Source organism: Megascapheus bottae, chromosome 15, assembly GCF_031878675.1.
Source record: "Megascapheus bottae isolate mThoBot1 chromosome 15, mThoBot2.hap1, whole genome shotgun sequence".
NCBI classification, from domain to species: domain Eukaryota; kingdom Metazoa; phylum Chordata; class Mammalia; order Rodentia; family Geomyidae; genus Megascapheus; species Megascapheus bottae.
In genome coordinates this window covers 42,952,983-42,966,965 of record NC_143523.1, presented here as the reverse complement: position 1 = coordinate 42,966,965, position 13,983 = coordinate 42,952,983, and the positions used below count along the sequence as shown (strand labels likewise).

Below are 13,983 nucleotides of genomic sequence, written 5' to 3'. Positions count from 1 at the left end.
CCCCCAAACCTTCATAGCTCCACCTCAATGGTTTTGTGATGGAGTTTTCCCTGAAGATTTCATTTGGAAACTCTTCCCCCCACCAACCCCTACAAGTTAAAAATAAAAAAGCTTGAGCACCATTCATCTAAGGCTAGAAATGATCAGATTGCTGCAAGTCAGCCAGCAAATCAACTGAGTCAGGGAGCAAGAGCCCAGCCCTCTGGGCTATGGCTACAGGAGAGATAGCCCCTCATCGGATGGCCCCCTCACCACCAAATGTACCACCCTGAACCCCCCACCCCCCAGATGTTTCTGAATGTCTCACTGAGACTTTTTCTCTTTGAGGATTTAAGGGACTTTCCTGGGGGCACTAGAGCCTGGCTTCAGCTCCCGTGGGCTCCCAGCTGTGCGCTCAATCACTTTCTAGATGCGGATCCTGTCCAGGCTGAAGTAAACACTGCTGAAAGCGGTGCCCTGTGAGCTACCCCCCCATACTGTGCCTTCTCCCCTAGGCTTCTCCTGGCCTCCAGCCTGTCTGAAGTCTTTCAAGAGGCAAGAGGTCTAAGGGGGTGGGGGGGAGGACAAGGGTGGGCGGGATATCCCCACCTCAGGAGCCCGCAGCACCTCCACAAAGGCCTGAGTCTGCCTTGCTGAGAAGAGCAGCTGAGAGCGACTGCCAAAGGCTGGCAGCTGGCAGAGCCAGGAAACCCCAGCCCAGCTTGCACCACCCCAAAGCCCGGAGAAGAGCGGACTTGTAAGATCCAGATTCCACTGTTCAAATTCTGGCTCAAGTTCTGGGTTCAAATTCTGGCTTGTGACTAACTTACGGCAAGACCTCAGCAGCTCGTGTTCTCTCCTGGCCTCTCAGTCAGAACCTGTGCGACAGCAGGACATCTTCTCCCCTGAAACCCTGGTGGGAATTCTGGTTTGCTGTGTATTCGGAAGGTCTGGCAGGAGCCTGGGAACCTGACGTGACAATGCCTTTGAAGTGGACTTTCTACTCAGCCAAACTCATCTTGGTTATGAGACAAAGGCGTGGCCTGCAGGCTGGACGTCCCTCACTTTGCCTTTTCCTCTCTCCACCCCTTTCACCCCCATAAATCCACGTACCAAAGAGGATTTCTCTTCTGTTGTTGCACATCTAGGAGGAGCTGCCGAGGGAGGCCCAGAACCTGGACTTAGAAACAGCCATGGGGGCCTGTGCCACAGGGACTGATACCAACGTCTCATCTGACCCTGGGGGCAATGCCACGGGTATCACCGCCTTTTCCATGCCCGGCTGGCAGCTGGCACTGTGGGCCACTGCTTACGTGGCCCTGGTGCTGGTGGCCGTGACGGGCAATGCCACGGTGATCTGGATCATCCTGGCTCATCAGAGGATGCGTACTGTCACCAACTACTTCATCATCAACCTGGCGCTGGCTGACCTCTGCATGGCCGCCTTCAATGCCGCCTTCAACTTTGTCTACGCCAGCCACAATATCTGGTATTTTGGCCGGGCCTTCTGCTACTTCCAGAATCTCTTCCCCATCACAGTCACGTTTGTCAGCATCTACTCCATGACTGCCATTGCTGCTGACAGGCAAGAGGGCAATCGGGGAAGGGTGTGGCCACGTCACTTTGCTCGGGTTCCGGTGTTGGGGCGATGGGCCTGCCCCACAGCAAGTGAGGGGACAAGGGTCGCTCCAACCTGGATGTGATTCAAAGTTATGAATCTGGAAGACAGAGCTAGGGGACTGTGGAGTCGAAGCACATAGAGCTGAGGTTAGACTCAGCTAGGACTCTGCCCTGGGTGGTTGTTTCAGGAGGTAGGGAAAGAACTAGGGAGAGTTGTGCTGTTGGCAGGACTGGATTTGATCTTTGTTTTGGTGTCTTTCTGTCTCGATGAAGACATTGTTCCTATTGATGGGATACATAAATGGTACGTGTAGTTTGTATCTGCTTTTAACAAGGCTAACCATTTCCCCCCACACTCTTTTCAGAGGCTCCGACTGTGAGCCTGGGAAGGGTGGAGGAGTTAACCACAGGCTGGGCTGGAGTCCGAGGAAGGCTGCTGGACTGGGAGGGCTGGGTTTGGCAATGGATGAAGACCTGGGGGCCTGGGGAAAGTCTGTAACGGTTGACAGCACTCAGGATGGGACGTGGGAAAGACCCCGAGGGAGGTGAGGAGATGGGTTCCACAGTGTGTGGGCCCTGCAGTCTCCTCACTCCAGCTCGCCCAGCAACTTTCACAATCGATCCCTCACTGTTTTATGATGACGTTTCCCTGAAGGTTTTATTTAGGAACATTCTTCCATAGGTAAAAAATGGGAAGAAAACTTTGAACGGCATTCTTTTTTAAAATTATCATCAGGCTGATCCATAGAGGGGTTACAGTTACATTTGTAAGGTAGTGGGTACATTGTTTCAACATCCTTCTTAGACGATTGACTTCTACCTTTACCCCTAGGGAAACCAAGGCTAGAGATGGAGTAGTCTTACCTGAGTTCACTCAGGAAGTTCTAGGCAAATCCAGGGCCTGGAGCCCTGCCCTCTGGGCTGTGGACACAGGAGCAGCCCACCACCAACCACCAAGTACATCCCAGTGCCCCCTGGAGGTTTCTGAACATCCTCTTAAAGCTTTTATTGATGCAACTTGGACGGTCCCTCTGTTATGGGTGCCATTTGGGTACTGTGGGGACACATGCCAATGGAAAAATGACAACCAGTGGCTTCCCAGAACTTCAACTTAAAGGGTAGATAGGCTACAGAGGACAGGGTAGAGGTAAAAGGAATAATCAAGGTGAGAGAAGAGTGATGGTTGGAACAGGTCACAGGACTAGGGACTTGCCATTATCTTCTGTTTTACATTCAGCTATTTATTAAACAAATACATGTCTGGTGCCTGCTATGTACAGACACTATTCTGAATATTATAGGAAAGATGATCTATACAACCTAACTCTACTCTGGCACACGTCAAGTACCATAGGCTCCTTTCTAATGAGTGCGTGCATGTGCGTGTGTGCATGTGTGATGTACATGCATGTATGTGTGTGAGAGATTTGAACTCAGGATCTTACACTTGCTAGATTGGCATGATAATATGATACTCCTGAACTATGCCTCCAGTCTTCCTAATACTTTTTCACAGCACTTGTAATCCCAAAATACAACATAGAGCCCAGTGCCAGTGGCTCACACCTGTAATCCTAGCTATTCAGGAGCCTAAGACCAAGAAGCACAGTTCAAAGCCAGCCTGGGCAGAAAAGTCCTTAAGACTTTTATCTCCAATTAACCACCCCCCCCAAAAAAACCCCACAAAATCCTGAAGAGGATCTTTGGCTCAAGAAATAGAGTTCCAGCCTTGAAGAAAAAAAGCTCAGGGACAGAGCCCAGGCTCTGAATGCAAGGCCCAGCCAGAACTTGCATGTACACACACACACACACACACACACACACACACACACACTATAAATTTTATTTATGTGCTTATGATTTAAATTCTCAGCAGAGCAGCCACATTTATCTGGTAAGAGGATGTCAGGATGGGTGTCAGTGGGTGGCGGGGGTTTGGGTAAAGATGACAGGAGAGGATGAGCCTGGTGGACTCTGCAGGAAGGAACATTCCAGAAGACCAGATGGAAATGTTCACCGGGCAGTCTTCATGCCCAAGATGCTGACAGAACTTCCTTACTTGGATTACATAAAATTCAGGGCTATGTGCTATTATGCTGGCCTTGTCCCAAGGCTGAGATTAACCCCTAGGAAGGAAGATCCTGAGGCCATCCAGGACCAAAACCAAAGTTCTGGTGAATTTAAGGGCACAGCACAAACAGGAATAATCACATTTTCCAACACCCAGTCCCTGTTGCTTTCGGACTCTTCATTTCCTTCTCATAACAACCTAACACAGGAATTAGCAATATTTGTCTCCGAGGCTAACGTGGAGTGTTAAAAGCTAAGGCTAATTGCTTGGCATCCTTTTGTTAGAAAGCAGCAGAGACAGGATTGGAATCCAGGTCAGTCTGTATCCAAAGTGGCCCAAGCTGCCCCTCACAGGAGACCTGTCCTCCTCCCCACCCACCCCCAAGAACAGCAGTGAACCAGGGCTCCAAAGCTGGCCCTCAGTCACCTACAATGTCTATGGAGGCAAGAAGGGATGTGTTCAAGAACTTTGTGGAAAATGGCTACTTGTCTGTCTTACTGAGGCACCAGCCTAGGTCCAGGCTGATGAAGGCGAAGCTGGCCCAGGGCCTGGCCAGGGCCAATAGGTCAGGGTTGCAGAGGTAAGAGCGGGGTGCATGGAACCATTGCCTGTGGACTGTGAGGAGAGAGAAAACAGAGGTGCGTGAGTTCATATGTGAACAAGGACAGTTGATATGGCACAAAGACAAACGCAGGCAGCCAGGCGGCTGGCAGGACTGAAGAGGAGCCTGGGCTTCGTCTTAGATGTCAGTTGCTGGGGTTGCAGAAGTATTCAGAAGCTTGGACGCTGGTGGCTCACACTGTAATCCTAGCTGCTCAGAAGCCTGGGGATCCACAGGATCACTGTTTAAAGCCAGCCCGGGGAAGGAAAAGTCCATGAAACTCTCATCATTCATTAATCACCAAAAAAAAAAGCCAGAAGCCTCAGGTGGTAGAGCACTCGCCTCAAGAGAAAAAGCTAAAGGCCCTGAGTTCAAGCCTCAGCACACAGACAAGAAAAGAAATATCCAATCGTGTTGCTTCAACATCACAGTAGGTTCCAGACCTACTATGAGGTCATGTTCAGTGGTACACACACACACACACACACACACACACACACACACACACACACACACACACACACTCTTTATTTGCATATATGAATGGGTTGTCCCCAATAACTCATTGTATACATGTGTATAGTATACTTTGATCATATCTTTCCACAGTTCTCTGTGGTCTCACTCCGTCCCCCTTCTATTTTCATGTTTTTTGTTTTGGTTTGGTTTTGTTGGTGGTGGTTATGGGGCTTGAATTTAGGGCTTGGGTGCTGTCCCTGAGCACTTTTTTTGCTCAAAGCTAGCACTTTTAGCCACAGTGCTACTTCTGGTTTTCCGGTGGTTCACTGGAGAGGAGTCTCATATAGACTTTTCTGCTTGGGCTGGGTTCAAACTGTGATCCTCAGATCTCAATCTCCTGAGTAGCTAGAATTACAGACCAGAGCCACCAATACCTGGTTTCTTGCTCTTTTTTTTTTTTAATCTAGAGAAAAGTTTATATTTGTTCTTCTATGTCTGGTTTATTTCTTGTAACATGATGATCTCTCTGAATTTTCCTGCATACATGATTTGGTTCTTCTCTATGGCTTCTAGTCCACTGTGTGCAGTCATCATCTTCATCCATTCATCCATTGAAGGGCACCCTGGCTGGTTTGCACGATGTGCCTATTGTGACTAGTGCTTCAGTAAGTGTGGGCAGTATTCAGGTGTCTCAATGACTGTAGGTCGACTCAATTTGCTGCACGCTGAGCGTGGCTGGATCATGTGGGACTTCTGCAGTTAGTGTTCCAAAGAACCTCCATACTGATTTCCACAGTGGCTACGTTCATTTACATTCCCGCCAATAGTATGTAAGAGTTCCTCTTTTGCCACCACCTGTCCTCTCCAACCTGTGTTATTGTTGCTTCTTTGCTTGGTGACAGCCAGTCTGACTGTCTGTACATGTCTAGCTTCTTGATGTGGGAGGGAGTCTCTAGAATAGTTTCAACTGCCTTTTCCTGTGCCTTGTCCTCAGGTACATGGCCATTGTCCACCCATTCCAGCCGCGACTCTCAGCCCTCAGCACCAAGGCCGTGATAGCAGGCATCTGGCTGGTGGCCCTGGCCCTCGCCTTTCCCCAGTGCTTCTACTCCGCCATCACTGTGGACCAGGGTGCCACCAAGTGTGTGGTGGCCTGGCCCGAAGACAACGGGGGCAAAACGCTCCTTTTGTAAGGCGGCTGGGGTGGAGGGTACCATGTATGTCTGTGGGGGGGGGCATGCTCACATGTGTGCAGCAGGTACCTGTGGGTATGCACAGAACTCTGTGGGAATATATAGGATTATACTAACCCTCCTTCACCAACAATGGGATCAGGCCTCATGTACACATCCTTAGTTAAAAAGGCCCTCAGGAATCATATCTATTCACTTATTTGCTGGCTGGTGCTCAACCACTTGAGCCATACTCCCAGCCTTACTTTTTGTTTTGGAGATGGATCCTCAGACTTTTCTGCATGGGCTGGCCTCCAACCTTCATCCTCTGGATTTCAGCCTCCTGAGTAGCTAGATTTACAGGCATGAACCACTAGCACCAGCTAAAAATACCTTATATGGAAAACACATTTAATGTACATCACTGAGCAACACAGTACACAGTGGAGTGTCAGCTGTCTCCTCTGCGGCTACATGGCTCACCACCATTGCAGCCTGCTGCTCGAGGAGGCTTTCCCATGAGTCAGAGGGAGCCAGGGACACACATCTCTTGACATCTCAACTGTCCTCTCTGGGAACTGGGTGGTGGCTGTGCAGTAATGCTCTGAGCCACTGGCCTCGAGGTGAATGCAAAGGTGTTTGCTGACCCTCGGGATATTTCCAATCAAGTGCTGATGGCAAGGAGGGGAGGAGACAGTGGCATGTGCAGCCTGACAATTTTCCATTGCCCCTTTCCTAGACCTGGACGCTTACTAGCCCCATATGGCCATATGGCAGCTTTCTCCATCCATCCACCCATCCATCCAGCCAAGTGTAGGTTAGATATATCCTCTCTCTGATATATGCACATATGTATTCACAAACATGCACACATGCATATATAAATACACAAACATTTTTACCTATACATGTATGATTCCAGAAGAAAAACCTTGTTAACAAGAATAGGAACAGGACAATTTTTTTCTATGTGCTTAGCAATATATTATTTGTATTTTGCTTTTAAAAATAGTTTTTCTATACAACCCATGTCCCAGAATTCAGTATGTAGCTCGGGTTAGCTTTGAACTTGTATATCTTCCTGCCTCAGACTCTCATATACCAAGATTACAGGCATGTAGTACCACACTTAGCTGGTATTTTACATTTCCCATTTCCTTCTCTGGTATTTGTCTCACTAAAGCTGGTGGCCCTTTTGCAGGGGAAGCAAGCCCTTTGGGGGCACATATGCTAGCCTTTGTCTTAACTCAGATCAAGGCCTTGGGTGGTGGTCTGGATAGGGGTGCACACACAGAGTCCTAGAGCAAGCTCAAGTGGTCATCAGAATCACCACTTCCCCTCCAGATACCATCTTGTGGTGATCGCCCTCATCTACTTCCTGCCTCTTGTGGTGATGTTTGTGGCCTACAGCGTCATCGGCCTCACCCTCTGGCGACGGGCCATTCCCAGACACCAAGCACATGGTGCCAACCTGCGCCACCTGACAGCCAAGAAGAAGGTGAGCACCAGGACGGGGTGGAGGTCAGCTAGCGTCCGGACAGGCCTGGCCTTAGGAAGCCGCCCTTGCTGGCTCAGGACTTACCCACTAGAAGGTGCCAAGAAGCCCAGAACAGCTCAGAATCACTGGGCTGTCCAATCTGGACTGGACCTCAATGCCTTATCCACTTCATCATTCCCCTGCCTTACTCCACCCCTGAAAGGAGGGTTGACCTTTTGGTCTTTGGGCAAATAGAAGGTTAAAGAAATTCCCTGGAATGTTAGTAGAGTCTTAAATCCCCACAGAATTTCAGATACTTCAAGTATGCTAAAATCTTAAGATTTTGAATAATTGGAGTGTTGGGTTTCAGAAGCCCCCTAGAATTTACATACTGGAGGCTCCTTGCTAAAGTTCAGAGAATCCTCCAGTGCCAGAGCTAAAACCCCACCGATCTTGAGACTTGATTATAGTCCAGCTTCTTTCCATTTCTAAGCTATATAGCAGTATCCCTTCTTTCCCCCAACATCTAAGCTTCCCCTGGGATTCTGGTCAAGCCTTCTATGCTCTAGATTTTCCTCCTTCTTTCAAGCAAAGCTCAACTTGACCTTGGCTGTATCCTCTTCTGGGCAACCAGAGGAGATAAGGGGTTAATTGAAGCATGTAGTCAGGTCAAAGAACACCTGAGCTTGTTACCACTGGTAGATGTGGGGGAGAGGGCGCGAGGGGGGGGTTGAACTCAAGGCTTTGCACTTGCTAGGCAGGTGATCTATCACTTGAACTACATCTCAACCCTTCTTGCTTCAGTTATCTTACGAATAGGAAGTACCTTGAATCCCCCCAGCCCCGCCCCGGGGTAGCTTTAGACCATGATCCTCTTATTTTTACCTCCCTGGGATGATAAATGTGCACTTCCATGCCCAGCCTACAGACATTTTTACAGGGAAATTCTGGGAGGCAGTTAAACACAATCCATTAGTGTGTCCCTCCAAATAGTTGCTCTTCATTTGCTGAACCAGCCCTCGTGGGGAGCTGGATAATGTAGATGTATGTAGATCCATGGCACAAAGGCCATGGATCAATGAAGTTTGGGGGTGACGGTGATAGGAAGGACACCCCATACTGCTCTGGGAAGGGCACAGGGCTCTGGGGCAGAGGACTGACCCAAGCGTCTCTTGGACCAGTTTGTAAAGGCCATGGTGCTGGTGGTGGTGACCTTTGCTGTGTGCTGGCTGCCCTACCACCTCTACTTCATCTTGGGCAGCTTCCAGGAAGACATCTACTACCACAAGTTCATCCAGCAGGTCTACCTCGCACTCTTCTGGCTGGCCATGAGCTCCACCATGTACAACCCCATCATCTACTGCTGCCTCAACCACAGGTGAGCCTCACCTTCAGGGAATCCCCTTCCCTGCTAAGGCCTCCACTCCAAGTCTAGGGGTGCCTCTCACCCACTGGTGAGTACTGTCCTCTAGGTCAGCCCTTCCTCTGGCCTGAGCCTAGCTTGGGTCATACATTCTCCCCAAAGCCTTTCCCCAGGGCAAGTTAGTGCTCCACTTCTTTCTTCTTTCTTTTTCTCTTTTCCTCCCTCCCTTCTGTGCCTAGGCTCTATTTCCGAGTTTTTGTGCTCAAGGCTATGCCCTATCCTTTAAGCTACAGCTCTACATCTGGCTTTTTGTAGTTTATTAAGAGATAAGAGTCTCACAGACTGCTCGGGCTGGTTTTGAATCGTGATCCTTAGATCTCAGGCTCCAGAGTAGCTGGGATTACAGGCACGAGCTGTCATCCGAGGGCTGTCTGTTGTCTTCCAGGGAGAGATGGGGTCATGATTGGAGTCTGGATTGTGGCATGTGGGGTGGGAGTGTTGCATGGATGCCTCCAGGTTCATATAATAGACCTTTAGGCCGAGTCCCAAGCAACATGGCTCTTTTGGAACACAGAACCCTGCAGCCCAGGAAGCAAGAAGGACTGAGCCCCCTGTACCCCCAGCCCCTCTGTGTAATCCATAGCCAGTATTTTCTCCTCCAGCCCCTCCCTCTTACCACATCTGCTTCCTCTTAACTCCAGTATATTCTTGAGCATTCCGCGCTGCCCTGAGGAAAGTTAACTTTTCAAGCTCATGTACCCACACTTGGTGGCTCCATCTGTGAAATTTCCTCCAGAGCAATCCCTTGGGAGAACACCTCTCTTCCAATATTGCCAGAGCCCAACTTTTTTTTTTTTTTTTAATCAATGCATTACTCTTTAAACAGGGCTTTGGAAGTCAGTCACCTGTCACCTGGGAAAACCCATTAGTCATTACACTTGGTTTCTTTCTGTTGGTAATATTGATTGGCCAGCTTGATCAGCCACTCAAACCACTAGACCAAACTGCAGAATATGTCTCTCTGGCAGTTTCCAAAACACAAATGCACTCAAGAATGTACCCTGAAAGAGACCCTGACCCTACAATTGTAGGATCTTGGTGGAGGGGCAGTGACTTTCCTCTGGGAAGCAGCTACATGACATGCTTGCTCAGGTGAGCCTGCACTCTTCTTCCCTGCCAGGTTTCGCTCTGGATTCCGGCTTGCTTTCTGGTGCTGCCCGTGGGTCACACCAACCCAAGAAGATAAGATGGAGCTGACCTACACGCCATCCCTCTCTACAAGAGTCAACAGATGTCACACCAAAGACACTTTGTTCATGACTGGGGACATAACCCACTCCCAGGCTACCAATGGTCAAGCCGGGGGTCCTTAAGAGGTGGGGCCTTCTGGAATCCCAAAGCCACAGGCCAGGCAGCTAATTGAGAACAAATATCAATGTTTGACCCACATCCCACTCTTCAATACACCAATGGAAAATCAAGAAGAGTTCAGAGCCTGCCCATTCCTCAAGGAGCATTTCAGGGATCCAGTCAGAGCCCAAGAGACAGTGTAAGCCACTACTTACCTAATTCAGGAGCTGCAAACTCAAATGCTTCCTGAGCTGTACAACGCAATGAACAGGTGCCTTGTCAATGCGCCAATAAAGGGTCCCTACTCTCACCAGAGGGGACGGATAGTCAGTGTAGGGAAAAGTTAGTGGAAGGAAAAGGTGTTATCCTACAGGGCACAGATGCCAAAGGGGGCACAACTCCTTCCATGTGGTAAGGTAGACCACTGTTGCCAGCTCTTCCAAGAACTGAGAACCTAAATTTGCATGTGAACCCTTCAGGCTTGACCAACTGGACTCACAAAAATGTCTCTACACTTTGGATAAGACCAATATAGCATTATCTATAAGCAGTACACAGCACAGTCAACCTATAAAGACACAAGGACCCTTCTTTTATGGCAAAGCTCATTGGCTGAGAGTTGACGGGGGTGCTTTTTAGATCTAGGAACTCAGATCCTCCTGGGCTGGGTGGTAGTTCTGGGCAAAACTACTCCCAGGGATGCCGTAAGGATCGATAGGAACCATATTCACACACTGGCAGGCAATACACAGATTTAGCCCTCCATAAATAGCAGCCCTGGTTTTGTTTACTGTGCCAGCCATTCACATTTATACCACCTGCAAGTCAGCAACACAGTTCCATCCTCACTTCTGCAGCCAGAAGCTGATAGGCAGAACACCAACTCCCAGAGTGCTCTAGGCATGGCCCAGTCCACACCAAGCCTTATATCTCCCCATTTGCTGACTAACATCTCCCCCCCACCCCCCGCATACCACCACTTGGTGCCTTCTGCTAGACGCAAGGAACACCGTAAATACACACCCAAAGTCTAACGTTATTCTTGCTCTGCACAATGATCACTGGGCCCTGTCAGTGTCCCAGCAAAAGGTGTCTCATCTCACCAGTGTGCATGCAGTCCTGGGAAGCTGATTAGACCCGTCACTGTGGTGGGGCATCACAGGGTGCCAGGATGCCCTGGGGTGGAATCCACCACAGCTTAGAGGAAAATCCAAAATGGCAGTCCTTCTGAAGGTGAGGGAAAGGTAAAAAGGTTCAGACAAAGGCTTATTTCCTGTGGACTGCTTATTATGACAGAAATAAAAGAGAGCGGCTGCCCTATCTCTCTGGGCTGCCACTGGATGCCAGCTGTCACTGGCTGTCATGAGGCAAGGTGTGCGGGTAGCAGAGCCCCACAGTCCTCCACTGGCCATTGGGTTCACTTTGCCTTTGTCCCAGCACATGAAGAAGACAGAGAATTCCCCTTTTTTCCTTCCTTCCAGGTCCTAGGGTAGGAGTTCAGGACACTGGGGCTCAGAAACTGGCAAGGCTGGAGCTGGGAGATGAGGTGAAAGGAGACTATGTCAGTGTGTGCTGTGGGGCTGGTATAGAACTCCTCGTGCCAAACCAAAGCTGAGGGTTACAGACCATAATTTTATTTAAACCCTTCCCCCACCCAGAAGGCCACAAACATCCCAGGATCTGGCTTTTGCCACACGCCAAGATCTCCCCTTCTCCCTAGCAGCAAGCATCACTCGGGTGGGTGTTTGAGTCGGTACAAAGTTTACTAGTCATACAACATGGCTCACAAAAGCGACGGGAAATTCCAGTGATGGCATCATTGGTGGGTTGGTTCCTTTTTGACTCTGTTGGAGACAACACATTTTCCCACATGACTTCCCACCTCCCCCAGCCCCCAGGAGACACACACAGAATGCAAGACTGTCACAATGTGGCTAGGACCACGGACACACGACGTAGTGGCACTGACTCCTCCTGCTGGCATGCCAGGCTGTACAGGGCGGGGTAGGGAGGGTGGCTAGGATGGACCCACAGTACTTGCTCTTCAAGCCATGCCCCCGCGACAGGGAGTCCGGCAGTGTCTGCTGGTGATAATACACTTGACATGGAGGAGGTGACCCCAAGGACGGGCTCTGGAAGCCCTGCAGGCCTGTGGGATGGTGTGTCTTCATCTGAACCAGCCAGGGCTCGGCTGGCGGGGTGCCAGGAGGAGGGAGGCTGCCGTGGCACCTCACTCGTGGGGGGATGCACGGCCGGATGGAGATCAAATCATGCAGAGTGGCAGGGCAGTGAGAGGGGTCAGGGCGAGAGATTATCAACAGCACACACTCTATGTGGGAGCCTACGCGAGGCGCCATTGGTTGGGTTCTGTTCTCCTCCCGCATGGGCAAGGCGGGCTCCGACGCCAGGGTCGCCCAGCACAGCTTGCTGGGTGGAACGGGGGTGGGTCGTGGCTTGTAAAGAGAAGTGCTGGAAGGGCAGCAGGCTGGGGTCCTGGCTCCTAGCTGCTGCTCTCTCGGAGCCGCACGCCCACGGCCGTGATGAGGGCAGCCCCTTTACCACTTCCGTCTTCAGACAGGAGGAAGGACACGTTACACTGGGGTGACAGCTCCTTCACGGTTTGGTGCATGATTCTAGAGAAGCTGCAAGACAGAGAAGGTAGAGAGAGGAGGGTGGGGTCAAAACCATGCTCTTATCACCTCTCCAGCAGGGGGCACACCTGAGAACCCCAAACCAAGCTATCCATATAGCTTGGAAGAGCCAGCGTGTGAGCAATACTCAAGACACCCCTCTCCTCAGAATCCGAGGTCTGGTGCTCTGGGCTGAAAAGGAAAGCAAGGACCAGAATTAGGCTCTTAGAAATTGTCCCTGTCTTGGTGCTCGCTTCGGCAGCACATATACTAAAGAAATTGTCCCTGTCTTTTATGGGCCTCTACTAGGTGCCTACCTTTCATACACAGTTTCTAGCCAGGCCAGGGTTGGCAATCCCAGGAGGAAGACAGGACTTGGCAGAGATGAAGCAATTGAGAACAGCTTCTATATGATGCCAAGACTGAGAGTAAGAATACATGACTTCAGCTAGACACCACTGGCTCACACCTGTAATCCCATCCTCACGAGGCTGAGATCTGAGGATCGCAGTTTGGAGACAGCCCAGGCAGGGAAGTCCATGAGACTCTCACCTCCAATTAATAACCTCCAAAAAGCCAAAAAGTACAGCTGTGGTTCAAGTGGCAAAGAAAATAAAGCTATAGGTTAACACCCAGGATCTGAGTTCAAACCCCAGCATGCACATACGCACACGGGCATGCGCACGCGCGCACACACACACACACACACACGAAGAGCTTATGACTCCAAAGCCTCACTCTACCCCCTCTAGTGCCACCTCTAGTGATGACAAGGATAGCAATGAAGATGGGAGATGGAGATAAGGGTGGCACAAGAAAGACCTTTTATCCCAAGCATGGCATGAAGCACGCAAGGAATGACTGCCCAGAGGTAAGTGAGATTGCTTAGGCGGGCTGTGACGTTACAGTCCAGTCTATCTCCCATGGAGGGTAATTACTAGTAGCATTCTTTTCACATACCCGATTTGTAGACACGGCCACTTGACCCTAGGAGCCAAGCTTTGAGATGTGAGCAGATGGGTTCATGTCCCGCTCCCCATAACAGGGGCATCAGACACCTGACCAAAAGAAGGCCACTCCCTGCCCTCCCCACCTAGGAACCCAAGAGCAAACGCGTTCTTCTGGATCTCCAGAAGCTCCAGATGCACAGGTGAATACAACTCGCCCTCCTCCCCTCTTCTTAGGTTCCTCTCCAATGGAGCAAGCCCAGCTGTCCAGGAAAGGCTGTGTGAGCTAGTCAAGGGTCCCCATTCAACTCCAG

The 13,983-nt window shown here is 50.2% G+C and overlaps 2 protein-coding genes across 4 annotated transcripts in view; one reads left to right on the top strand and one right to left on the bottom strand.

Moving 5' to 3' along the window:
• The first annotated feature begins 1,044 nt into the window (after positions 1-1,044).
• Positions 1,045-10,735, top strand: Tacr2 (tachykinin receptor 2). 2 transcript variants are annotated; one of them, XM_090346467.1, is made up of 5 exons: positions 1,045-1,564; positions 5,725-5,919; positions 7,247-7,400; positions 8,561-8,757; positions 9,923-10,735. In XM_090346467.1, exons 1-5 carry the CDS (start codon positions 1,173-1,175, stop codon positions 10,113-10,115), a joined length of 1,131 nt encoding a protein of 376 aa, XP_090202593.1. In that variant the 5' UTR covers positions 1,045-1,172; the 3' UTR covers positions 10,116-10,735. The 2 variants fall into 2 exon arrangements, with proteins under 2 accessions (XP_090202593.1, XP_090202594.1); XM_090346468.1 differs by having other exon boundaries at positions 8,641-8,757; positions 9,923-10,079.
• Positions 10,736-11,704: 969 nt separating this feature from the next.
• LOC150054226 (hexokinase-1) overlaps positions 11,705-13,983 on the bottom strand; it is a 78,708-nt gene continuing 76,429 nt past the window's right edge. For both annotated transcript variants that reach the window (XM_090346465.1, XM_090346466.1), the window contains one exon: positions 11,705-12,734. In XM_090346465.1, the coding sequence (XP_090202591.1) occupies positions 12,593-12,734 (142 nt within the window). In that variant the 3' untranslated portion in view covers positions 11,705-12,592. The remainder of the gene's footprint in view (positions 12,735-13,983) is intronic.